This window comes from Bufo bufo, unplaced genomic scaffold (assembly GCF_905171765.1).
Source record: "Bufo bufo unplaced genomic scaffold, aBufBuf1.1, whole genome shotgun sequence".
In the NCBI taxonomy this organism is placed as follows: Eukaryota; Metazoa; Chordata; class Amphibia; order Anura; family Bufonidae; genus Bufo; species Bufo bufo.
In genome coordinates this window covers 1-25,390 of record NW_024400658.1, presented here as the reverse complement: position 1 = coordinate 25,390, position 25,390 = coordinate 1, and the positions used below count along the sequence as shown (strand labels likewise).

Below are 25,390 nucleotides of genomic sequence, written 5' to 3'. Positions count from 1 at the left end.
GTAAGAGCTGTGAATATGTGGAATAGAGACCTCAGGACGTGGTCACAGCAGGAACAGGGGATGGTTTATACAAGGCTTCTTTACTGTAAGAGCTGTGAATATGTGGAATTGAGACCTCAGCACGTGGTCACAGCAGGAACAGGGGACAGGTTTTTACAAGGCTTCTTTACTGTAAGAGCTGTGAATCTGTGGAATAGAGACCTCAGGACGTGGTCACAGCAGGAACAGGGGACGGTTTATACAAGGCTTCTTTACTGTAAGAGCTGTGAATCTGTGGAATAGAGACCTCAGCACGTGGTCACAGCAGGAACAGGGGACAGTTTATACAAGGCTTCTTTACTGTAAGAGCTGTGAATCTATGGAATAGAGACCTCAGGACGTGGTCACAGCAGGAACAGGGGACGGGTTTATACAAGGCTTCTTTACTGTAAGAGCTGTGACTCTGTGGAATAGAGACCTCAGGACGTGGTCACAGCAGGAACAGGGGACGGGTTTTTACAAAGCTTCTTTACTGTAAGAGCTGTGAATCTGTGGAATAGAGACCTCAGGACGTGGTCACAGCAGGAACAGGGGACGGTTTATACAAGGCTTCTTTCCTGTAAGAGCTGTGAATCTGTGGAATAGAGACCTCAGGACGTGGTCACAGCAGGAACAGGGGACGGGTTTTTACAAAGCTTCTTTACTGTAAGAGCTGTGAATCTGTGGAATAGAGACCTCAGGACGTGGTCACCGCAAGAACAGGGGACGGTTTATACAAGGCTTCTTTACTGTAAGAGCTGTGAATCTGTGGAATAGAGACCTCAGGACGTGGTCACAGCAGGAACAGGGGACGGGTTTTTACAAAGCTTCTTTACTGTAAGAGCTGTGAATCTGTGGAATAGAGACCTCAGGACGTGGTCACAGCAGGAACAGGGGGCTGGTTTATACAAGGCTTCTTTACTGTAAGAGCTGTGAATCTGTGGAATAGAGACCTCAGGACGTGGTCACAGCAGGAACAGGGGACAGGTTTTTACAAGGATTCTTTACTGTAAGAGCTGTGAATCTGTGGAATAGAGACCTCAGGACGTGGTCACAGCAGGAACAGGGGATGGGTTTTTACAAAGCTTCTTTACTGTAAGAGCTGTGAATCTGTGGAATAGAGACCTCAGGACGTGGTCACAGCAGGAACAAGGGACAGGTTTATACAAGGATTCTTTACTGTAAGAGCTGTGAATCTGTGGAATAGAGACCTCAGGACGTGGTCACATCAGGAACAGGGGACGGGTTTATACAAGGCTTCTTTACTGTAAGAGCTGTGAATCTGTGGAATAGAGACCTCAGGACGTGGTCACCGCAGGAACAGGGGACGGTTTATACAAAGCTTCTTTACTGTAAGAGCTGTGAATCTGTGGAATAGACACCTCAGGACGTGGTCACAGCAGGAACAGGGGGCGAGATTATACAAGGGTTCTTTACTGTAAGAGCTGTGAATCTGTGGAATAGAGACCTCAGGACGTGGTCACAGCAGGAACAGGGGGCGGGATTATACAAAGCTTCTTTACTGTAAGAGCTGTGAATCGGTGGAATAGAGACCTCAGGACGTGGTCACAGCAGGAACAGGGGACAGTTTATACAAGGCTTCTTTACTGTAAGAGCTGTGAATATGTGGAATTGAGACCTCAGCACGTGGTCACAGCAGGAACAGGGGACAGGTTTTTACAAGGCTTCTTTACTGTAAGAGCTGTGAATCTGTGGAATAGAGACCTCAGCACGTGGTCACAGCAGGAACAGGGGACAGTTTATACAAGGCTTCTTTACTGTAAGAGCTGTGAATCTATGGAATAGAGACCTCAGGACGTGGTCACAGCAGGAACAGGGGACGGGTTTTTACAAAGCTTCTTTACTGTAAGAGCTGTGAATCTGTGGAATAGAGACCTCAGGACGTGGTCACAGCAGGAACAGGGGACGGTTTATACAAGGCTTCTTTCCTGTAAGAGCTGTGAATCTGTGGAATAGAGACCTCAGGACGTGGTCACCGCAAGAACAGGGGACGGTTTATACAAGGCTTCTTTACTGTAAGAGCTGTGAATCTGTGGAATAGAGACCTCAGGACGTGGTCACAGCAGGAACAGGGGACGGGTTTTTACAAAGCTTCTTTACTGTAAGAGCTGTGAATCTGTGGAATAGAGACCTCAGGACGTGGTCACCGCAGGAACAGGGGACGGGTTTATACAAGGCTTCTTTACTGTAAGAGCTGTGAATCTGTGGAATACAGACCTCAGGACGTGGTCACAGCAGGAACAGGGGACGGGATTATACAAGGCTTCTTTACTGTAAGAGCTGTGAATCTGTGGAGTAGACACCTCAGGACGTGGTCACAGCAGGAACAGGGGGCTGGTTTATACAAGGCTTCTTTACTGTAAGAGCTGTGAATCTGTGGAATAGAGACCTCAGGACGTGGTCACAGCAGGAACAGGGGACAGGTTTTTACAAGGCTTCTTTACTGTAAGAGCTGTGAATCTGTGGAATAGAGACCTCAGGACGTGGTCACAGCAGGAACAGGGGATGGGTTTTTACAAAGCTTCTTTACTGTAAGAGCTGTGAATCTGTGGAATAGAGACCTCAGGACGTGGTCACAGCAGGAACAGGGACAGGTTTATACAAGGATTCTTTACTGTAAGAGCTGTGAATCTGTGGAATAGAGACCTCAGGACGTGGTCACAGCAGGAACAGGGGACGGGTTTATACAAGGCTTCTTTACTGTAAGAGCTGTGAATCTGTGGAATAGAGACCTCAGGACGTGGTCACCGCAGGAACAGGGGACGGTTTATACAAAGCTTCTTTACTGTAAGAGCTGTGAATCTGTGGAATAGAGACCTCAGGACGTGGTCACAGCAGGAACAGGGGGCGGGATTATACAAAGCTTCTTTACTGTAAGAGCTGTGAATCTGTGGAATAGAGACCTCAGGACGTGGTCACAGCAGGAACAGGGGACAGGTTTATACAAGGCTTCTTTACTGTAAGAGCTGTGAATCTGTGGAATAGAGACCTCAGGACGTGGTCACAGCAGGAACAGGGGGCTGGTTTATACAAGGCTTCTTTACTGTAAGAGCTGTGAATCTGTGGAATAGACACCTCAGAACGTGGTCACCGCAGGAACAGGGGACGGTTTATACAAAGCTTCTTTACTGTAAGAGCTGTGAATCTGTGGAATAGAGACCTCAGGACGTGGTCACAGCAGGAACAGGGACAGGTTTATACAAGGCTTCTTTACTGTAAGAGCTGTGAATCTGTGGAGCAGTCACCTCAGGACGTGGTCACAGCAGGAACAGGGGACAGGTTTATACAAGGCTTCTTTACTGTAAGAGCTGTGAATCTGTGGAATAGAGACCTCAGGACGTGGTCACAGCAGGACAGGGGACTGGTTTATACAAGGCTTCTTTACTGTAAGAGCTGTGAATCTGTGGAATAGAGACCTCAGGACGTGGTCACAGCAGGAACAGGGGACTGGTTTATACAAGGCTTCTTTACTGTAAGAGCTGTGAATCTGTGGAATAGAGACCTCAGGACGTGGTCACAGCAGGAACAGGGGACGGGTTTATACAAGGCTTCTTTACTGTAAGAGCTGTGAATCTGTGGAATAGAGACCTCAGGACGTGGTCACAGCAGGAACAGGGGACGGTTTTTACAAAGCTTCTTTACTGTAAGAGCTGTGAATCTGTGGAATAGAGACCTCAGGACGTGGTCACAGCAGGAACAGGGGACGGTTTATACAAAGCTTCTTTACTGTAAGAGCTGTGAATCTGTGGAATAGAGACCTCAGGACGTGGTCACAGCAGGAACAGGGGCTGGTTTATACAGGCTTCTTTACTGTAAGAGCTGTGAATCTGTGGAATAGAGACCTCAGGACGTGGTCACAGCAGGAACAGGGGACTGGTTTATACAAGGCTTCTTTACTGTAAGAGCTGTGAATCTGTGGAATAGAGACCTCAGGACGTGGTCACCGCAGGAACAGGGGACGGTTTATACAAGGCTTCTTTACTGTAAGAGCTGTGAATCTGTGGAATAGAGACCTCAGGACGTGGTCACAGCAGGAACAGGGGACGGGTTTATACAAGGCTTCTTTACTGTAAGAGCTGTGAATCTGTGGAATAGAGACCTCAGGACGTGGTCACAGCAGGAACAGGGGACTGGTTTATACAAAGCTTCTTTACTGTAAGAGCTGTGAATCTGTGGAATAGAGACCTCAGGACGTGGTCACCGCAGGAACAGGGGACGGTTTATACAAAGCTTCTTTACTGTAAGAGCTGTGAATCTGTGGAATAGAGACCTCAGGACGTGGTCACAGCAGGACAGGGGACGGGTTTATACAAAGGCTTCTTTACTGTAAGAGCTGTGAATCTGTGGAATAGAGACCTCAGGACGTGGTCACAGCAGGAACAGGGGACTGGTTTATACAAGGCTTCTTTACTGTAAGAGCTGTGAATCTGTGGAATAGAGACCTCAGGACGTGGTCACAGCAGGAACAGGGGACAGGTTTATACAAGGCTTCTTTACTGTAAGAGCTGTGAATCTGTGGAATAGAGACCTCAGGACGTGGTCACAGCAGGAACAGGGGACAGGTTTATACAAGGCTTCTTTACTGTAAGAGCTGTGAATCTGTGGAATAGAGACCTCAGGACGTGGTCACAGCAGGAACAGGGGACAGGTTTATACAAGGCTTCTTTACTGTAAGAGCTGTGAATCTGTGGAATAGAGACCTCAGGACGTGGTCACAGCAGGAACAGGGGACAGGTTTATACAAGGCTTCTTTACTGTAAGAGCTGTGAATCTGTGGAATAGAGACCTCAGGACGTGGTCACAGCAGGAACAGGGGACAGGTTTATACAAGGCTTCTTTACTGTAAGAGCTGTGAATCTGTGGAATAGAGACCTCAGGACGTGGTCACAGCAGGAACAGGGGACGGTTTATACAAAGCTTCTTTACTGTAAGAGCTGTGAATCTGTGGAATAGAGACCTCAGGACGTGGTCACAGCAGGAACAGGGGACGGGTTTATACAAGGCTTCTTTACTGTAAGAGCTGTGAATCTGTGGAATAGAGACCTCAGGACGTGGTCACAGCAGGAACAGGGGACTGGTTTATACAAGGCTTCTTTACTGTAAGAGCTGTGAATCTGTGGAATAGAGACCTCAGGACGTGGTCACAGCAGGAACAGGGGACGGTTTATACAAGGCTTCTTTACTGTAAGAGCTGTGAATCTGTGGAATAGAGACCTCAGGACGTGGTCACAGCAGGAACAGGGGACGGTTTATACAAGGCTTCTTTACTGTAAGAGCTGTGAATCTGTGGAATAGAGACCTCAGGACGTGGTCACAGCAGGAACAGGGGACAGGTTTATACAAGGCTTCTTTACTGTAAGAGCTGTGAATCTGTGGAATAGAGACCTCAGGACGTGGTCACAGCAGGAACAGGGGACGGGTTTATACAAGGCTTCTTTACTGTAAGAGCTGTGACTCTGTGGAATAGAGACCTCAGGACGTGGTCACAGCAGGAACAGGGGACGGGTTTTTACAAGCTTCTTTACTGTAAGAGCTGTGAATCTGTGGAATAGAGACCTCAGGACGTGGTCACAGCAGGAACAGGGGACGGTTTATACAAGGCTTCTTTCCTGTAAGAGCTGTGAATCTGTGGAATAGAGACCTCAGGACGTGGTCACAGCAGGAACAGGGGACGGGTTTTTACAAAGCTTCTTTACTGTAAGAGCTGTGAATCTGTGGAATAGAGACCTCAGGACGTGGTCACCGCAAGAACAGGGGACGGTTTATACAAGGCTTCTTTACTGTAAGAGCTGTGAATCTGTGGAATAGAGACCTCAGGACGTGGTCACAGCAGGAACAGGGGATGGGTTTTTACAAAGCTTCTTTACTGTAAGAGCTGTGAATCTGTGGAATAGAGACCTCAGGACGTGGTCACAGCAGGAACAGGGGGCTGGTTTATACAAGGCTTCTTTACTGTAAGAGCTGTGAATCTGTGGAATAGAGACCTCAGGACGTGGTCACAGCAGGAACAGGGGACAGGTTTTTACAAGGATTCTTTACTGTAAGAGCTGTGAATCTGTGGAATAGAGACCTCAGGACGTGGTCACAGCAGGAACAGGGGATGGGTTTTTACAAAGCTTCTTTACTGTAAGAGCTGTGAATCTGTGGAATAGAGACCTCAGGACGTGGTCACAGCAGGAACAAGGGACAGGTTTATACAAGGATTCTTTACTGTAAGAGCTGTGAATCTGTGGAATAGAGACCTCAGGACGTGGTCACATCAGGAACAGGGGACGGGTTTATACAAGGCTTCTTTACTGTAAGAGCTGTGAATCTGTGGAATAGAGACCTCAGGACGTGGTCACCGCAGGAACAGGGGACGGTTTATACAAAGCTTCTTTACTGTAAGAGCTGTGAATCTGTGGAATAGACACCTCAGGACGTGGTCACAGCAGGAACAGGGGGCGAGATTATACAAGGGTTCTTTACTGTAAGAGCTGTGAATCTGTGGAATAGAGACCTCAGGACGTGGTCACAGCAGGAACAGGGGGCGGGATTATACAAAGCTTCTTTACTGTAAGAGCTGTGAATCGGTGGAATAGAGACCTCAGGACGTGGTCACAGCAGGAACAGGGGACAGTTTATACAAGGCTTCTTTACTGTAAGAGCTGTGAATCTGTGGAATAGAGACCTCAGGACGTGGTCACAGCAGGAACAAGGGACAGGTTTATACAAGGATTCTTTACTGTAAGAGCTGTGAATCTGTGGAATAGACACCTCAGGACGTGGTCACATCAGGAACAGGGGACGGGTTTATACAAGGCTTCTTTACTGTAAGAGCTGTGAATCTGTGGAATAGAGACCTCAGGACGTGGTCACCGCAGGAACAGGGGACGGTTTATACAAAGCTTCTTTACTGTAAGAGCTGTGAATCTGTGGAATAGAGACCTCAGGACGTGGTCACAGCAGGAACAGGGGGCGGGATTATACAAAGCTTCTTTACTGTAAGAGCTGTGAATCTGTGGAATAGAGACCTCAGGACGTGGTCACAGCAGGAACAGGGGACAGTTTATACAAGGCTTCTTTACTGTAAGAGCTGTGAATCTGTGGAATAGAGACCTCAGGACGTGGTCACAGCAGGAACAGGGGGCTGGTTTATACAAGGATTCTTTACTGTAAGAGCTGTGAATCTGTGGAATAGACACCTCAGAACGTGGTCACCGCAGGAACAGGGGACGGTTTATACAAAGCTTCTTTACTGTAAGAGCTGTGAATCTGTGGAATAGAGACCTCAGGACGTGGTCACAGCAGGAACAGGGACAGGTTTATACAAGGCTTCTTTACTATAAGAGCTGTGAATCTGTGGAGCAGTCACCTCAGGACGTGGTCACAGCAGGAACAGGGGACAGGTTTATACAAGGCTTCTTTACTGTAAGAGCTGTGAATCTGTGGAATAGAGACCTCAGGACGTGGTCACAGCAGGGACAGGGGGCTGGTTTATACAAGGCTTCTTTACTGTAAGAGCTGTGAATCTGTGGAATAGAGACCTCAGGACGTGGTCACAGCAGGAACAGGGGACGGGTTTATACAAGGCTTCTTTACTGTAAGAGCTGTGAATATGTGGAATAGAGACCTCAGGACGTGGTCACCGCAGGAACAGGGGACGGTTTATACAAAGCTTCTTTACTGTAAGAGCTGTGAATCTGTGGAATAGAGACCTCAGGACGTGGTCACAGCAGGAACAGGGGACGGGTTTTTACAAAGCTTCTTTACTGTAAGAGCTGTGAATCTGTGGAATAGAGACCTCAGGACGTGGTCACCGCAGGAACAGGGGACGGTTTATACAAAGCTTCTTTACTGTAAGAGCTGTGAATCTGTGGAATAGAGACCTCAGGACGTGGTCACAGCAGGAACAGGGGGCTGGTTTATACAGGGCTTCTTTACTGTAAGAGCTGTGTATCTGTGGAATAGAGACCTCAGGACGTGGTCACAGCAGGAACAGGGGACAGGTTTATACAAAGCTTCTTTACTGTAAGAGCTGTGAATCTTTGGAATAGAGACCTCAGGACATGGTCACCGCAGGAACAGGGGACGGTTTATACAAGGATTCTTTACTGTAAGAGCTGTGAATCTGTGGAATAGAGACCTCAGGACGTGGTCACAGCAGGAACAGGGGATGGGTTTTTACAAAGCTTCTTTACTGTAAGAGCTGTGAATCTGTGGAATAGAGACCTCAGGACGTGGTCACCGCAGGAACAGGGGACAGGTTTATACAAAGCTTCTTTACTGTAAGAGCTGTGAATCTGTGGAATAGAGACCTCAGGACGTGGTCACAGCAGGAACAGGGGACGGGTTTTTACAAAGCTTCTTTACTGTAAGAGCTGTGAATCTGTGGAATAGAGACCTCAGGACGTGGTCACAGCAGGGACAGGGGGCTGGTTTATACAAGGCTTCTTTACTGTAAGAGCTGTGAATCTGTGGAATAGAGACCTCAGGACGTGGTCACAGCAGGAACAGGGGACAGGTTTATACAAGGCTTCTTTACTGTAAGAGCTGTGAATCTGTGGAATAGAGACCTCAGGACGTGGTCACAGCAGGGACAGGGGACAGTTTATACAAGGCTTCTTTATGGTAAGAGCTTTGACTCTGTGAAGCAGTCACCTCAGGACGTGGGCACAGCAGGAACAGGGGGCTGGTTTATACAAGGATTCTTTACTGTAAGAGCTGTGAATCTGTGGAATAGAGACCTCAGGACGTGGTCACAGCAGGAACAGGGGACAGGTTTTTACAAGGCTTCTTTACTGTAAGAGCTGTGAATCTGTGGAATAGAGACCTCAGGACGTGGTCACAGCAGGAACAGGGGACGGTTTATACAAAGCTTCTTTACTGTAAGAGCTGTGAATCGGTGGAATAGAGATCTCAGGACGTGGTCACAGCAGGAACAGGGGACGGGTTTATACAAGGATTCTTTACTGTAAGAGCTGTGAATCTGTTGAATAGAGACCTCAGGACGTGGTCACAGCAGGAACAGGGGATGGTTTATACAAGGCTTCTTTACTGTAAGAGCTGTGAATATGTGGAATTGAGACCTCAGCACGTGGTCACAGCAGGAACAGGGGACAGGTTTTTACAAGGCTTCTTTACTGTAAAAGCTGTGAATCTGTGGAATAGAGACCTCAGGACGTGGTCACAGCAGGAACAGGGGACGGTTTATACAAGGGTTCTTTACTGTAAGAGCTGTGAATCTGTGGAATAGAGACCTCAGCATGTGGTCACAGCAGGAACAGGGGACAGTTTATACAAGGCTTCTTTACTGTAAGAGCTGTGAATCTATGGAATAGAGACCTCAGGACGTGGTCACAGCAGGAACAGGGGACGGGTTTATACAAGGCTTCTTTACTGTAAGAGCTGTGACTCTGTGGAATAGAGACCTCAGGACGTGGTCACAGCAGGAACAGGGGACGGGTTTTTACAAAGCTTCTTTACTGTAAGAGCTGTGAATCTGTGGAATAGAGACCTCAGGACGTGGTCACAGCAGGAACAGGGGACGGTTTATACAAGGCTTCTTTCCTGTAAGAGCTGTGAATCTGTGGAATAGAGACCTCAGGACGTGGTCACAGCAGGAACAGGGGACGGGTTTTTACAAAGCTTCTTTACTGTAAGAGCTGTGAATCTGTGGAATAGAGACCTCAGGACGTGGTCACCGCAAGAACAGGGGACGGTTTATACAAGGCTTCTTTACTGTAAGAGCTGTGAATCTGTGGAATAGAGACCTCAGGACGTGGTCACAGCAGGAACAGGGGACGGGTTTTTACAAAGCTTCTTTACTGTAAGAGCTGTGAATCTGTGGAATAGAGACCTCAGGACGTGGTCACAGCAGGAACAGGGGGCTGGTTTATACAAGGCTTCTTTACTGTAAGAGCTGTGAATCTGTGGAATAGAGACCTCAGGACGTGGTCACAGCAGGAACAGGGGACAGGTTTTTACAAGGATTCTTTACTGTAAGAGCTGTGAATCTGTGGAATAGAGACCTCAGGACGTGGTCACAGCAGGAACAGGGGATGGGTTTTTACAAAGCTTCTTTACTGTAAGAGCTGTGAATCTGTGGAATAAAGACCTCAGGACGTGGTCACAGCAGGAACAAGGGACAGGTTTATACAAGGATTCTTTACTGTAAGAGCTGTGAATCTGTGGAATAGAGACCTCAGGACGTGGTCACATCAGGAACAGGGGACGGGTTTATACAAGGCTTCTTTACTGTAAGAGCTGTGAATCTGTGGAATAGAGACCTCAGGACGTGGTCACCGCAGGAACAGGGGACGGTTTATACAAAGCTTCTTTACTGTAAGAGCTGTGAATCTGTGGAATAGACACCTCAGGACGTGGTCACAGCAGGAACAGGGGGCGAGATTATACAAGGGTTCTTTACTGTAAGAGCTGTGAATCTGTGGAATAGAGACCTCAGGACGTGGTCACAGCAGGAACAGGGGGCGGGATTATACAAAGCTTCTTTACTGTAAGAGCTGTGAATCGGTGGAATAGAGACCTCAGGACGTGGTCACAGCAGGAACAGGGGACAGTTTATACAAGGCTTCTTTACTGTAAGAGCTGTGAATCTGTGGAATAGAGACCTCAGGACGTGGTCACAGCAGGAACAGGGGGCTGGTTTATACAAGGATTCTTTACTGTAAGAGCTGTGAATCTGTGGAATAGACACCTCAGGACGTGGTCACCGCAGGAACAGGGGACGGTTTATACAAAGCTTCTTTACTGTAAGAGCTGTGAATCTGTGGAATAGAGACCTCAGGACGTGGTCACAGCAGGAACAGGGACAGGTTTATACAAGGCTTCTTTACTGTAAGAGCTGTGAATCTGTGGAATACAGACCTCAGGACGTGGTCACAGCAGGGACAGGGGGCTGGTTTATACAAGGCTTCTTTACTGTAAGAGCTGTGAATCTGTGGAATAGAGACCTCAGGACGTGGTCACAGCAGGAACAGGGGACAGGTTTATACAAGGCTTCTTTACTGTAAGAGCTGTGAATCTGTGGAATAGAGACCTCAGGACGTGGTCACAGCAGGAACAGGGGACGGGATTATACAAGGATTCTTTACTGTAAGAGCTGTGAATCTGTGGAATAGAGACCTCAGGACGTGGTCACAGCAGGAACAGGGGACGGTTTATACAAAGCTTCTTTACTGTAAGAGCTGTGAATCTGTGGAATAGAGACCTCAGGACGTGGTCACAGCAGGAACAGGGGACAGGTTTATACAAGGCTTCTTTACTGTAAGAGCTGTGAATCTGTGGAATAGAGACCTCAGGACGTGGTCACAGCAGGAACAGGGGACAGGTTTTTACAAGGCTTCTTTACTGTAAGAGCTGTGAATCTGTGGAATAGAGACCTCAGGACGTGGTCACAGCAGGAACAGGGGACAGGTTTATACAAAGCTTCTTTACTGTAAGAGCTGTGAATCTGTGGAATAGAGACCTCAGGACGTGGTCACAGCAGGAACAGGGACAGGTTTATACAAGGCTTCTTTACTGTAAGAGCTGTGAATCTGTGGAATAGAGACCTCAGGACGTGGTCACAGCAGGAACAGGGGACGGGTTTATACAAGGCTTCTTTACTGTAAGAGCTGTGAATGTGTGGAATAGAGACCTCAGGACGTGGTCACAGCAGGAACAGGGGACAGGTTTATACAAGGCTTCTTTACTGTAAGAGCTGTGAATCTGTGGAATAGAGACCTCAGGACGTGGTCACAGCAGGAACAGGGGACGGTTTATACAAAGCTTCTTTACTGTAAGAGCTGTGAATCTGTGGAATAGAGACTTCAGGACGTGGTCACAGCAGGAACAGGGGACGGGTTTTTACAAAGCTTCTTTACTGTAAGAGCTGTGAATCTGTGGAATAGAGACCTCAGGACGTGGTTACAGCAGGGACAGGGGACGGGTTTATACAAGGGTTCTTTACTGTAAGAGCTGTGAATCTGTGGAGCAGTCACCTCAGGGCGTGGTCACAGCAGGAACAGGGGACGGTTTATACAAGGCTTCTTTACTGTAAGAGCTGTGAATCTGTGGAATAGAGACCTCAGGACGTGGTCACAGCAGGAACAGGGTCCAGGTTTATACAAGGCTTCTTCACTGTAAGAGCTGTGAATCTGTGGAATAGAGACCTCAGGACGTGGGCACAGCAGGAACAGGGACAGGTTTATACAAGGCTTCTTTACTGTAAGAGCTGTGAATCTGTGGAGCAGTCACCTCAGGACGTGGTCACAGCAGGAACAGGGGACGGGTTTATACAAGGCTTCTTTACTGTAAGAGCTGTGAATGTGTGGAATAGAGACCTCAGGACGTGGTCACAGCAGGAACAGGGGACAGGTTTATACAAGGCTTCTTTACTGTAAGAGCTGTGAATCTGTGGAATAGAGACCTCAGGACGTGGTCACAGCAGGAACAGGGGACGGTTTATACAAAGCTTCTTTACTGTAAGAGCTGTGAATCTGTGGAATAGAGACTTCAGGACGTGGTCACAGCAGGAACAGGGGACGGGTTTTTACAAAGCTTCTTTACTGTAAGAGCTGTGAATCTGTGGAATAGAGACCTCAGGACGTGGTTACAGCAGGGACAGGGGACGGGTTTATACAAGGGTTCTTTACTGTAAGAGCTGTGAATCTGTGGAGCAGTCACCTCAGGGCGTGGTCACAGCAGGAACAGGGGACGGTTTATACAAGGCTTCTTTACTGTAAGAGCTGTGAATCTGTGGAGCAGTCACCTCAGGACGTGGTCACCGCAGGAACAGGGGACGGGTTTAAAAAGGGTTTAGACAAATTCTTAAAAGTAAAAAACATTGATAATTATGAAACCGTGTAGAAATCTGAGTCTCACTTCCTTCTGGGATTCGCGTCCCCACCTATCCCTTGGCTGAACTTGACGGACTTATGTCTTTTTTCACCCATATCATCTATGTAACGATGTAACACAAAGGGCTCAGACAGGTTCGCGGAGCCCTTGTAGTAGAAATAGATGTCAGGGCCATTTTATAGGCCACAGAAGCTGGGACCCCACCCTAAGGGAAACAGCCAACGACTTGCCGCTGCAGATTCGTATAAGGGGTATTCCGGTTGGTTAAGGTTATCCCCTATCTACAGGATGGGGATAATTATCAGACTACTGGGACTCCACTGATCACAAGAACGCGGGCCCCGTACCTCCCCTGAAATGACCAGAGCGGTCGCTCAATTAATTTCTATGGGTTAGGGTTATGGGATTTAGCTGCTTCACTCATTTCCGAGGGTAGGGGGTTCCCAGCGGTCGGACCCCTACAGATCTGCGCTTTTTGCTCCGGCCAAAAATCCTGAACACTTGCCGCAAGGCCGGATCCGGAATTAATGCCCATTGGAAGGCAGTGATCCGGATCCGGCCTTAAGCTAAACGTCGTTTCGGCGCATTGCCGGAGCCGACATTTAGCTTTTTCTGAATGGTTACCATGGCTGCCGGGACGCTAAAGTCCTGACAGCCATGGTAAAGTGTAGCGGGGAGCGGGGGAGCAGTATACTTACCGTCCGTGCGGCTCCCCGGGCGCTCCAGAGTGACGTCAGGGCGCCCCAAGCGCATGGATCATGTGATCGCATGGATCACGTCATCCATGCGCATGGGGCGCTCTGACGTCATTCTGGAGCGCCCCGGGAGCCGCACGGACTGTAAGTATACTGCTCCCCCGCTCCCCACTACTACTATGGCAGCCAGGACTTTAATAGCGTCCTGGCTGCCATAGTAACACTGAAAGCATTTGGAAGACGGTTCCGTCTTCAAATGCTTTCAGTACACTTGCGTTTTTCCGGATCCGGCGGGCACCTCCGGCAACGGAAGTGCATGCCGGATCCCAACAACGCAAGTGTGAAAGAGGCCAACCAGTTTGAATAAATCCTGCAGATCGTCTTTGCAGGTGACGAGACAACCTCCCTTCATGAGGAGCACATGCCTCCCAAGTGTCCTCTTTTTGACCCAAGTCCCTCTGTCCCTCATTGATCCTTGAATGTCCCACGCATGCACTGGCAGCGCCGCGCCTCGCTCTCAGCGCAGGGTGGCGGTATACAGACAGAGGCCCAGAAAGGCTTGGACAGCGCTGGAGAAGGGTCTGTAAAAGGTGCAATGTAGTTAGGACCGTGTCTCCATCATGACCTGGAGAGAAATAACAAGGGGCCATGGTGACTGGTTAACGGGGTGGTCCCGGTTCACAGCTGAACCCAGACATAGCCCCATTTTCACCCCCTGACTTGAGCATTGCTCCGATGCTCTCCCTTGCGATCCTGCTCATGGCCAAGGCTTTTTTGTTCCTAACAATACAGTGCTGGGTGGAGGCTTCTGCCCAGCAGGGTAGTCAGTGACGTCACCAGCTCCGATGGGCGGGCTTTAGCCGTTTTACAGTCTAGGGCAGCGCTAAAGCCCGCCCCTCAGAGCCAGTGATGTCACCGGGCTCACTGCTGGGCAGAAGCCTCCTTCTAGCTCCACCCACAGAGAGCCCGGTGGCATCACCGGATCTCCATAACGTGCCTTTTCCCTGCGCGATTCAGCACTGGGCATAGGACAGCATCGGAGCATGAATTACAATGCTAAGATTGGGGGGCTGCCTAGGTGAACCCCGACAACCCCTTTAATAAGCAGTAATGCTCAATCACTGTCTAGTTCTACCGGGGGGGGGCTTTAACCCATTAGTGACTGTGCTGCTGTAGGACGTCAGGAAGATGCTATCTTTGGATGGAGGAGAATGGTTTGTGTTTGGTGGAGCATGTTATGTATCTGGATGGCTGATGAAGGGATGATTGGTGACTTTATACCTGTGGGAGGGATGTCCGTCTCTGACGCTAAGAATCTGTCTCTTCCAGTGATCGAGGAGGGTAACTGGCTGTCTCTGGATCAGGCCATCTCTCGCCCTGGATTGGGATTTGATGCTGTCATTTGCCTGGGGAATTCATTTGCACATCTTCCGGATTTTAAAGGTATCACTTACCCCCTTACAAAGAATGGTTTAACCCGACTACAGTGGGACTGGTTGATACAATGTAACAGGTGAAGCACTGGAGCAGTACTCACCGCGGGGAGGTCCTGACTGCCTCCTGCTGGAGCACAATCTACTGACAGCCCAATATCCTTACAGACCTACACCCCGCCTCTTATTAGAGACCACGCCCCAATGCCACACCCTCAAAATGCCTGAAACATAATGGCTTTAAATAACAACCCAGAATTAAAGGCGCTGTCCAGTAGTTAAATATAAAATATGGCAGCTGCGTATGGAAAGGAGTCCACAATGCTCAGCGGTTACACCGCCGCCGCCGCCCTCATACGGGTGCTTTGTTTATATGGCTGCATTGATGACGCTTGTGACCTGCTGGGCTTTCTGACATCATTACTGACAGGCATATAATAACCGACAAGTACTGAGCCGGGGATGTGACCACTGCAGCCTATTACTGTCCTCAGCAGTAAAATGCTACACACCAGCAGCGGCAGGAGGGAACAGACTAGACCTGATGTGAGCATAACCTCCCTCCAACATTACAGAGATGAGCATTCCCTTCACCACTACCAGACATACAGGAGGACACAGCACCACATACCTATTGCATCCAGTGATGTCTCCTCCGATGTGGACATTCTCTTCCCTCATGTTCTCTATTCGGCCCGGACCGCCATGATGACTTCTGTCAGCCACATCTTATCTCTGAAGAGTTTACCTCACTTTTCTATCATCCTACTGCTACCCTCAATACTGCGCCAAATTCCAGTAATGCCATATGGATATTCCCCCTATAGTAACAGTGCTCCCCAAAGTACCACTACTAATGAGTGCCCTCATTAGTAATTGTGCCCCAGTAGTGATAAAGGTCCCCCCAAGTGCCCATGTTGGCAGTTGTGCCCTCCATATTGTGCCAAATAATTGTAACACCCCGCAATAGTAATAATGCCCCATAAAAGAAATCATTTTCATCATAGTGCCTCAGTAGTAATAACCCCCCCCCATAGTAACAATGATTACCCCCCCATAGTAACAATGATAACCCCCCCCCCCCATAGTGACCCAGCAGTAAAATTGCCCTCAAAGTGCCCTCCAGTGGTTATGAAGACCCCATAGTGTCCCCAGTATTGATAATGGGTCCCATAGTGCTCCCAGAAGTTATACGGCTCTTCTGTAGGGCCCCTGATAGTTACAGTTGCAAGAAAAAGTATGTGAACCCTTTGGAATGATATGGATTTCTGCACAAATTGGTCATAAAATGTGATCTGATCTTCATCTAAGTCACAACAATAGACAATCACAGTCTGCTTAAACTAATAACACACAAAGAGTTAATTGTTACCATGTATTTATTGAACACACCATGTAAACATTCACAGTGCAGGTGGAAAAAGTATGTGAACCCTTGGATTTAATAACTGGTTGAACCTCCTTTGGCAGCAATAACTTCCACCAAACGTTTCCTGTAGTTGCAGATCAGACGTGCACAACGGTCAGGAGTAATTCTTCACCATTCCTCTTTACAGAACGGTTTCAGTTCAGCAATATTCTTGGGATGTCTGGTGTGAATCGCTTTCTGGAGGTCATGCCACAGCATCTCCATCGGGTTGAAGCCAGGACTCTGACTGGGCCACTCCAGAAGGCGGATTCTCTTCTGTTTAAGCCATTCTGTTGTTGATTTACTTCTATGCTTTGGGTCGTTGTCCTGTTGCAACACCCATCTTCTGTTGAGCTTCAGCTGGTGGACAGATGGCCTTAAGTTCTCCTGCAAAATGTCTTGATAAACTTGGGAATTCATTTTTCCTTCGATGATGGCAATCCGTCCAGGCCCTGACGCAGCAAAGCAGCCCCAAACCATGATGCCCCCACCACCATACTTCACAGTTGGGATGAGGTTTTGAGGTTGGTGTGCTGTGCCTCTTTTTCTCCACACATAGTGTTGTGTGTTTCTTCCACACAACTCCACTTTGGTCTCATCTGTCCACAGAATATTTTGCCAGTACTGCTGTGGAACATCCAGGGGCTCGTGTGCAAACTGTAAACGTGCAGCAATGTTTTTTTGGACAGCAGTGGCTTCCTCTGTGGAATCCTCCCATGAAATCCATTCTTGTTTAGTGTTTTACGTATCGTAGATTCGCTAACAGGGATGTTATCATATGCCAGAGTCTTTTGTAAGTCTTTAGCTGACACTCTAGGATTCTTCTTCACCTCATTGAGCAGTGTGCGCTGTGCTCTTGCAGTCATCTTTACAGGACGGCCACTCCTAGGGAGAGTAGCAGCAGTGCTGAACTTTCTCCATTTATAGACCATGTGTCTTACCGTGGACTGATGAACAGCAAGGCTTTTGGAGATACTTTTATAACCCTTTCCAGCTTTATGCAAGTCAACAATTCTTAATCGTAGGTCTTCTGAGAGCTCTTTTGTGCGAGGCATCATTCACATCAGGCAATGCTTCTTGTGAAAAGCAAACCCAGAACTGGTGTGTGTTTTTTATAGGGCAGGGCAGCTGCAACCAACACCTCCAATCTCATCTCATTGATTGGACTCCAGTTGGCTGACACCTCACTCCAATTAGCTCTTGGAGATGTCATTAGTCTAGGGGTCACATACTTTTTCCACCTGCACTGTGAATGTTTACATGGTGCGTTCAATAAAAACATGGTAACAGTTAACTCTGTGTGTTATTAGTTTAAGCCGACTGTGATTGTCTATTGTTGTGACTTAGGGCTCTTTCACACTTGCGTTATTGTCTTCCGGCATAGAGTTCCGTCGTCGGGGCTCTATGCCGGAAGAATCCTGATCAGGATTATCCTAATGCATTCTGAATGGAGAGAAATCTGTTCAGGATGCATCAGGATGTCTTCAGTTCCGGAACGGAACGTTTTTTGGCCGGAGAAAATACCGCAGCGTGCTGCGCTTTTTGCTCCGGCCAAAAATCCGGAACACTTGCCGCAAAGCCGGATCCGGAATTAATGCCGATTGGAAGGCATTGATCCGGATCCGGCCTTAAGCTAAACGTCGTTTCGGCGCATTGCCGGATCCGACGTTTAGCTTTTTCTGAATGGTTACCATGGCTGCCGGGACGCTAAAGTCCTGACAGCCATGGTAAGTGTAGTGGGGAGCGGGGGAGCAGTATACTTACCGTCCGTGCGGCTCCCCGGGCGCTCCAGAGTGACGTCAGGGCGCCCCAAGCGCATGGATCACGTGATCGCATGGATTACGTCATCCATGCGCATGGGGCGCTCTGACGTCATTCTGGAGCGCCCCGGGAGCCGCACGGACTGTAAGTATACTGCTCCCCCGCTCCCCGCTACTACTATGGCAACCAGGACTTTAATAGCGTCCTGGGTGCCATAGTAACACTGAACGCATTTGGAAGACGGTTCCGTCTTCAAATGCTTTCAGTACACTTGCGTTTTTCCGGATCCGGCGGGTACCTCCGGCAACGGAAGTGTATGCCGGATCCCAACAACGCAAGTGTGAAAGAGGCCTAAGATGAAGATCAGATCACATTTTATGACCAATTTGTGCAGAAATCCATATCATTCCAAAGGGTTCACATACTTTTTCTTGCAACTGTATATTGCTCCCATATAGTGCCCCAGTAGCTTTAATGCCCCTCCTCTTTCCCCCAGTTCCTTAACAGTCCCCTGTCGTGCCCCAAGTAGTTTAAATGGTCCCCTCTGCTCCCTCATGTGGCACAGACAGGACCCAGGTATTATGTCACGTCAGCAGAAACAGCAATAGGGAGTGCACTGCCCCCCCCTGCCTGTGCCACATGAGTGGGCATGGTGCTTCTGCAGTGGTGGTAGGCCTGGCTTTCAGTAATAGACTAAGTAAAGTGGGGGTAGGGTAGTCAGTTGACTGGCACAGAGGCTTTGGAGGACACCGGAAGGCTAGCTGCTGAGGCTGCTCCTTACCTTACACAGGTCCAGGGGTCTTTTCTAAGAGTTTTTGTCGTGAATAAGTCTCCCTAGGTAGAAGGTGATGGTGGAACCCAAGTGTAGGAATGCCAGAGTGGTGTAAGGGCTGCCTATAGTGTCCCGTTAGGTGCGGCTTTGCACTTGTCACAGTGCTCCTACCTGGATATCCGGAACCCCAAGCGTGGTCGTAAAGATGGTCTCCATCTCCCAGAACTGCACACGCTGCCTGCAGATTACACGGTGACAGGTTCTCTTTATATATAATCTGCTCAGCTCCTCCTGCTCTATAACACGCTGCCTGCAGATTACACGGTGACAGGTTCTCTGTATATATAATCTGCTCAGCTCCTCCTGCTCTATAACACGCTGCCTGCAGATTACACGGTGACAGGTTCTCTTTATATATAATCTGCTCAGCTCCTCCTGCTCTATAACACACTACCTGCAGATTACACGGTGACCGGTTCTCTGTATATATAATCTGCTCAGCTCCTCCTGCTCTATAACACACTGCCTGCAGATTACATGGTGACAGGTTCTCTTTATATATAATCTGCTCAGCTCCTCCTGCTCTATAACGCGCTGCCTGCAGATTACACGGTGACAGGTTCTCTTTATATATAATCTGCTCAGCTCCTCCTGCTCTATAACACGCTGCCTGCAGATTACACGGTGACAGGTTCTCTTTATATATAATCTGCTCAGCTCCTCCTGCTCTATAACACGCTGCCTGCAGATTACACGGTGACAGGTTCTCTTTATATATAATCTGCTCAGCTCCTCCTGCTCTATAACACGCTGCCTGCAGATTACATGGTGACAGGTTCTCTTTATATACAATCTGCTCAGCTCCTCCTGCTCTATAACACGCTGCCTGCAGATTACATGGTGACAGGTTCTTTATATATAATCTGCTCAGCTCCTCCTGCTCTATAACACGCTGCCTGCAGATTACATGGTGACAGGTTCTCTTTATATATAAACTGCTCAGCTCCTCCTGCTCTATAACACGCTGCCTGCAGATTACATGGTGACATGTTCTCTGTATATATAATCTGCTCAGCTCCTCCTGCTCTATAACACACTGCCTGCAGATTACATGGTGACAGGTTCTCTTTATATATAATCTGCTCAGCTCCTCCTGCTCTATAACACGCTGCCTGCAGATTACATGGTGACAGGTTCTCTTTATATACAATCTGCTCAGCTCCTCCTGCTCTATAACACGCTGCCTGCAGATTACATGGTGACAGGTTCTCTATATATATAATCTGCTCAGCTCCTCCTGCTCTATAACACGCTGCCTGCAGATTACATGGTGACAGGTTCTCTTTATATATAAACTGCTCAGCTCCTCCTGCTCTAATACACGCTGCCTGCAGATTACATGGTGACATGTTCTCTGTATATATAATCTGCTCAGCTCCTCCTGCTCTATAACACACTGCCTGCAGATTACATGGTGACAGGTTCTCTTTATATATAATCTGCTCAGCTCCTCCTGCTCTATAACACGCTGCCTGCAGATTACATGGTGACAGGTTCTCTTTATATACAATCTGCTCAGCTCCTCCTGCTCTATAACACGCTGCCTGCAGATTACATGGTGACATGTTCTCTGTATATATAATCTGCTCAGCTCCTCCTGCTCTATAACACACTGCCTGCAGATTACATGGTGACAGGTTCTCTTTATATATAATCTGCTCAGCTCCTCCTGCTCTATAACACGCTGCCTGCAGATTACATGGTGACAGGTTCTCTTTATATACAATCTGCTCAGCTCCTCCTGCTCTATAACACGCTGCCTGCAGATTACATGGTGACAGGTTCTTTATATATAATCTACTCAGCTCCTCCTGCTCTATAACACTCTGCCTGCAGATTACATGGTGACAGGTTCTCTTTATATATAATCTGCTCAGCTCCCCCTGCTCTATAACACGCTGCCTGCAGATTACACGGTGACAGGTTCTCTTTATATATAATCTGCTCAGCTCCTCCTGCTCTATAACACGCTGCCTGCAGATTACACGGTGACAGGTTCTCTTTATATATAATCTGCTCAGCTCCTCCTGCTCTATAACACGCTGCCTGCAGATTACACGGTGACAGGTTCTCTTTATATATAATCTGCTCAGCTCCTCCTGCTCTATAACACGCTGCCTGCAGATTACACGGTGACAGGTTCTCTTTATATATAATCTGCTCAGCTCCTCCTGCTCTATATCACACTGCCTGCAGATTACACGGTGACAGGTTCTCTTTATATATAATCTGCTCAGCTCCTCCTGCTCTATAACACGCTGCCTGCAGATTACACGGTGACAGATTCTCTTTATATATAATCTGCTCAGCTCCTCCTGCTCTATAACACACTGCCTGCAGATTACACGGTGACAGGTTCTCTTTATATATAATCTGCTCAGCTCCTCCTGCTCTATAACACTCTGCCTGCAGATTACACGGTGACAGGTTCTCTTTATATATAATCTGCTCAGCTCCTCCTGCTCTATAACACACTGCCTGCAGATTACATGGTGACAGGTTCTCTGTATATATAATCTGCTCAGCTCCTCCTGCTCTATAACACACTGCCTGCAGATTACACGGTGACAGGTTCTCTTTATATATAATCTGCTCAGCTCCTCCTGCTCTATAACACGCTGCCTGCAGATTACATGGGGACAGGTTCTCTTTATATATAATCTGCTCAGCTCCTCCTGCTCTATAACACGCTGCCTGCAGATTACACGGTGACAGGTTCTCTGTATATATAATCTGCTCAGCTCCTCCTGCTCTATAACACGCTGCCTGCAGATTACACGGTGACAGGTTCTCTTTATATATAATCTGCTCAGCTCCTCCTGCTCTATAACACACTGCCTGCAGATTACATGGTGACAGGTTCTCTGTATATATAATCTGCTCAGCTCCTCCTGCTCTATAACACACTGCCTGCAGATTACATGGTGACAGGTTCTCTGTATATATAATCTGCTCAGCTCCTCCTGCTCTATAACACACTGCCTGCAGATTACACGGTGACAGGTTCTCTTTATATATAATCTGCTCAGCTCCTCCTGCTCTATAACACACTGCCTGCAGATTACATGGTGACAGGTTCTCCTTATATATAATCTGCTCAGCTCCCCCTGCTCTATAACACGCTGCCTGCAGATTACACGGTGACAGGTTCTCTGTATATATAATCTGCTCAGCTCCTCCTGCTCTATAACACGCTGCCTGCAGATTACATGGTGACAGGTTCTCTTTATATATAATCTGCTCAGCTCCTCCTGCTCTATAACACGCTGCCTGCAGATTACATGGGGACGTGTTTCTCTGATTCAAGTGATGAGCGGCAGGGGCAATATTCGAATTTCGTGAATATTTGGGCGAATAATCGCCCTAAATTAGCGAATTAGAGAATTTGCGATTATTTTCTTGATCGTGAGAAATCTGCAATGAAATGGCGTAATACACGGTAAATACCGGCGTGGGTCACTGTCACAGAAGTTTCCTGAGACTGGAGACGATGGTCGGCAGAACGTTACAACAGCTTTATATGCAGATAGAGGCTCCAATATATTCCCAATTGCGCAAATCGGCATTAATGATGCACATATTTTGGCGCAATACGTGTAACTTCACATTTTATCAGGTCTGAGTAGATGGTACTGATTGTAGTGACATCACAGCACGGTGTCTGTAGCTGTGTGTATGGACAGCAGAGAAACACTAATCCCTATCACACTGCCTAACACCCTGCACCGGACCCTATCAGCTCCACTGTATCACTATCTGAAGAAAATCACGAACATTCTCAAATACGAATATATAACACTATATTCTAAATATTTGCGAATTCTCGAAGTGCCGAAATTCTCGATAAATATTTGCGCCCAACACTATGGGATTCCTGAGCGTCGTGGTAATGGCCACCTTCTCTCTTCCATCAGGAGATCAGAGTGACCAGCGACTGGCTCTTCGGAACATTGCAGGGATGGTGAAGCCTGGAGGAATGCTGATCATCGACCACCGAAACTACGACTACATCCTGAACACTGGCTGTGCCCCTCAAGGCAAGAATATTTACTACAAGGTACGGCCATTTCTGAACAGCGTGGCCCCCGCACAGGTGTAGTGGTTGACATTTAACCTCTCCGAGTGTCTCTGCAGAGCGATCTGACCCAGGACATCAGCACTTCCATCCTGTGGGTGAATAAGAAGCCTCACATGGTGACCCTGGATTACACTGTCCAAGTGCCAGCATCGGGGGAGCTGCAACCAGAAATGAGGTACAACCTCCTCACCCCATTATAAGGGCACTGATTGGCAAGACATGAGATAGAACATTCTATTGGATAGTAGAACTGAGTAAGGACCCCCCTGAGGCCCCTCCATGTGACCCGCAACACAGCGAGAACTGGTGCATTACAACTGCAGCCCCCGCTCTGTCTGCCTGTGAGGATCGGAGATTACATGTGGGGGTGTATCAGGAGGTCAGAGATGTACGGGGGGGGGGGGCAGGTTGTGATAAGAGGAGAGGAGGAGGTCCTGTGAGGATCGGAGATTACATGTGGGGATGTATCAGGAGGTCAGAGATGTACGGGGGGGGGCAGGTTGTGATAAGAGGAGAGGAGGAGGTCCTGTGAGGATCGGAGATTACATGTGGAGGTGTATCCGGAGGTCAGAGATGTACGGGGGGGGGGCAGGTTGTGATAAGAGGAGAGGAGGAGGTCCTGTGAGGATCAGAGATTACATGTGGGGGTGTATCAGGAGGTCAGAGATGTACGGGGGGGGGGGGGCAGGTTGTGATAAGAGGAGAGGAGGAGGTCCTGTGAGGATCAGAGATTACATGTGGGGGTGTATCAGGAGGTCAGAGATGTACGGGGGGGGGGGCAGGTTGTGATAAGAGGAGAGGAGGAGGTCCTGTGAGGATCGGAGATTACATGTGGGGGTGTATCAGGAGGTCAGAGATGTACGGGGGGGGGGGGCAGGTTGTGATAAGAGGAGAGGAGGAGGTCCTGTGAGGATCGGAGATTACATGTGGGGGTGTATCAGGAGGTCAGAGATGTACGGGGGGGGGGGGGGCAGGTTGTGATAAGAGGAGAGGAGGAGGTCCTGTGAGGATCAGAGATTACATGTGGGGGTGTATCAGGAGGTCAGAGATGGGGGGGGGGGCAGGTTGTGATAAGAGGAAGAGGTCCTGTGAGGATCAGAGATTACATGTGGGGGTGTATCGGGAGGTCAGAGATGTACGGGGGGGGGGCAGGTTGTGATAAGAGGAGAGGAGGAGGTCCTGTGAGGATCGGAGATTACATGTGGAGGTGTATCAGGAGATCAGAGATGTACGGGGGGGGGGGCAGGTTGTGATAAGAGGAGAGGAGGAGGTCCTGTGAGGATCAGAGATTACATGTGGGGGTGTATCAGGAGGTCAGAGATGTACGGGGGGGGGGGGCAGGTTGTGATAAGAGGAGAGGAGGAGGTCCTGTGAGGATCGGAGATTACATGTGGAGGTGTATCAGGAGATCAGAGATGTACGGGGGGGGGGGGCAGGTTGTGATAAGAGGAGAGGAGGAGGTCCTGTGAGGATCGGAGATTACATGTGGAGGTGTATCAGGAGGTCAGAGATGTACGGGGGGGGCAGGTTGTGATAAGAGGAGAGGAGGAGGTCCTGTGAGGATCAGAGATTACATGTGGGGGTGTATCAGGAGGTCAGAGATGTACGGGGGGGGGGGAGCAGGTTGTGATAAGAGGAGAGGAGGAGGTCCTGTGAGGATCAGAGATTACATGTGGGGATGTATCAGGAGGTCAGAGATGTACGGGGGAGGGGGGGGGCAGGTTGTGATAAGAGGAGAGGAGGAGGTCCTGTGAGGATCAAAGATTACATGTGGGGGTGTATCAGGAGGTCAGAGATGTACGGGAGGGGGGGGGAGGTTGTGATAAGAGGAGAGGAGGAGGTCCTGTGAGGATCAGAGATTACATGTGGGGGTGTATCAGGAGGTCAGAGATGTACGGGGGGGGGGGCAGGTTGTGATAAGAGGAGAGGAGGAGGTCCTGTGAGGATCAGAGATTACATGTGGGGGTGTATCAGGAGGTCAGAGATGTACGGGGGGGGGGCAGGTTGTGATAAGAGGAGAGGAGGAGGTCCTGTGAGGATCGGAGATTACATGTGGGGGTGTATCAGGAGGTCAGAGATGTACGGGGGGGGGGGGCAGGTTGTGATAAGAGGAGAGGAGGAGGTCCTGTGAGGATCAGAGATTACATGTGGGGGTGTATCAGGAGGTCAGAGATGTACGGGGGGGGGGGCAGGTTGTGATAAGAGGAGAGGAGGAGGTCCTGTGAGGATCAGAGATTACATGTGGGGTGTATCAGGAGGTCAGAGATGTACGGGGGGGGGGGGCGGGTTGTGATAAGAGGAAGA

General features: G+C 48.7%; 1 protein-coding gene across 1 annotated transcript; it reads left to right on the top strand.

The window, feature by feature from the left end:
• Positions 1-14,806: 14,806 nt before the first annotated feature.
• LOC120984424 (glycine N-methyltransferase-like) lies at positions 14,807-23,301 on the top strand. The gene is made up of 3 exons (XM_040413355.1): positions 14,807-15,017; positions 22,923-23,065; positions 23,143-23,301. Exons 1-3 carry the CDS (start codon positions 14,807-14,809, stop codon positions 23,284-23,286), a joined length of 498 nt encoding a protein of 165 aa, XP_040269289.1. The 3' UTR covers positions 23,287-23,301.
• The last annotated feature ends 2,089 nt before the right edge of the window (positions 23,302-25,390 follow it).

Excerpts from the sequence above, each read along its gene's own strand:
- LOC120984424 (XM_040413355.1), top strand. The coding sequence starts at position 14,807 with ATGTTATGTATCTGGATGGCTGATGAAGGGATGATTGGTGACTTTATA. Across the intron at positions 15,018-22,922 it reads ACATCTTCCGGATTTTAAAG|GAGATCAGAGTGACCAGCGA; the intron begins GTATCACTTACC and ends CTCTTCCATCAG. Across the intron at positions 23,066-23,142 it reads GCAAGAATATTTACTACAAG|AGCGATCTGACCCAGGACAT; the intron begins GTACGGCCATTT and ends GTGTCTCTGCAG.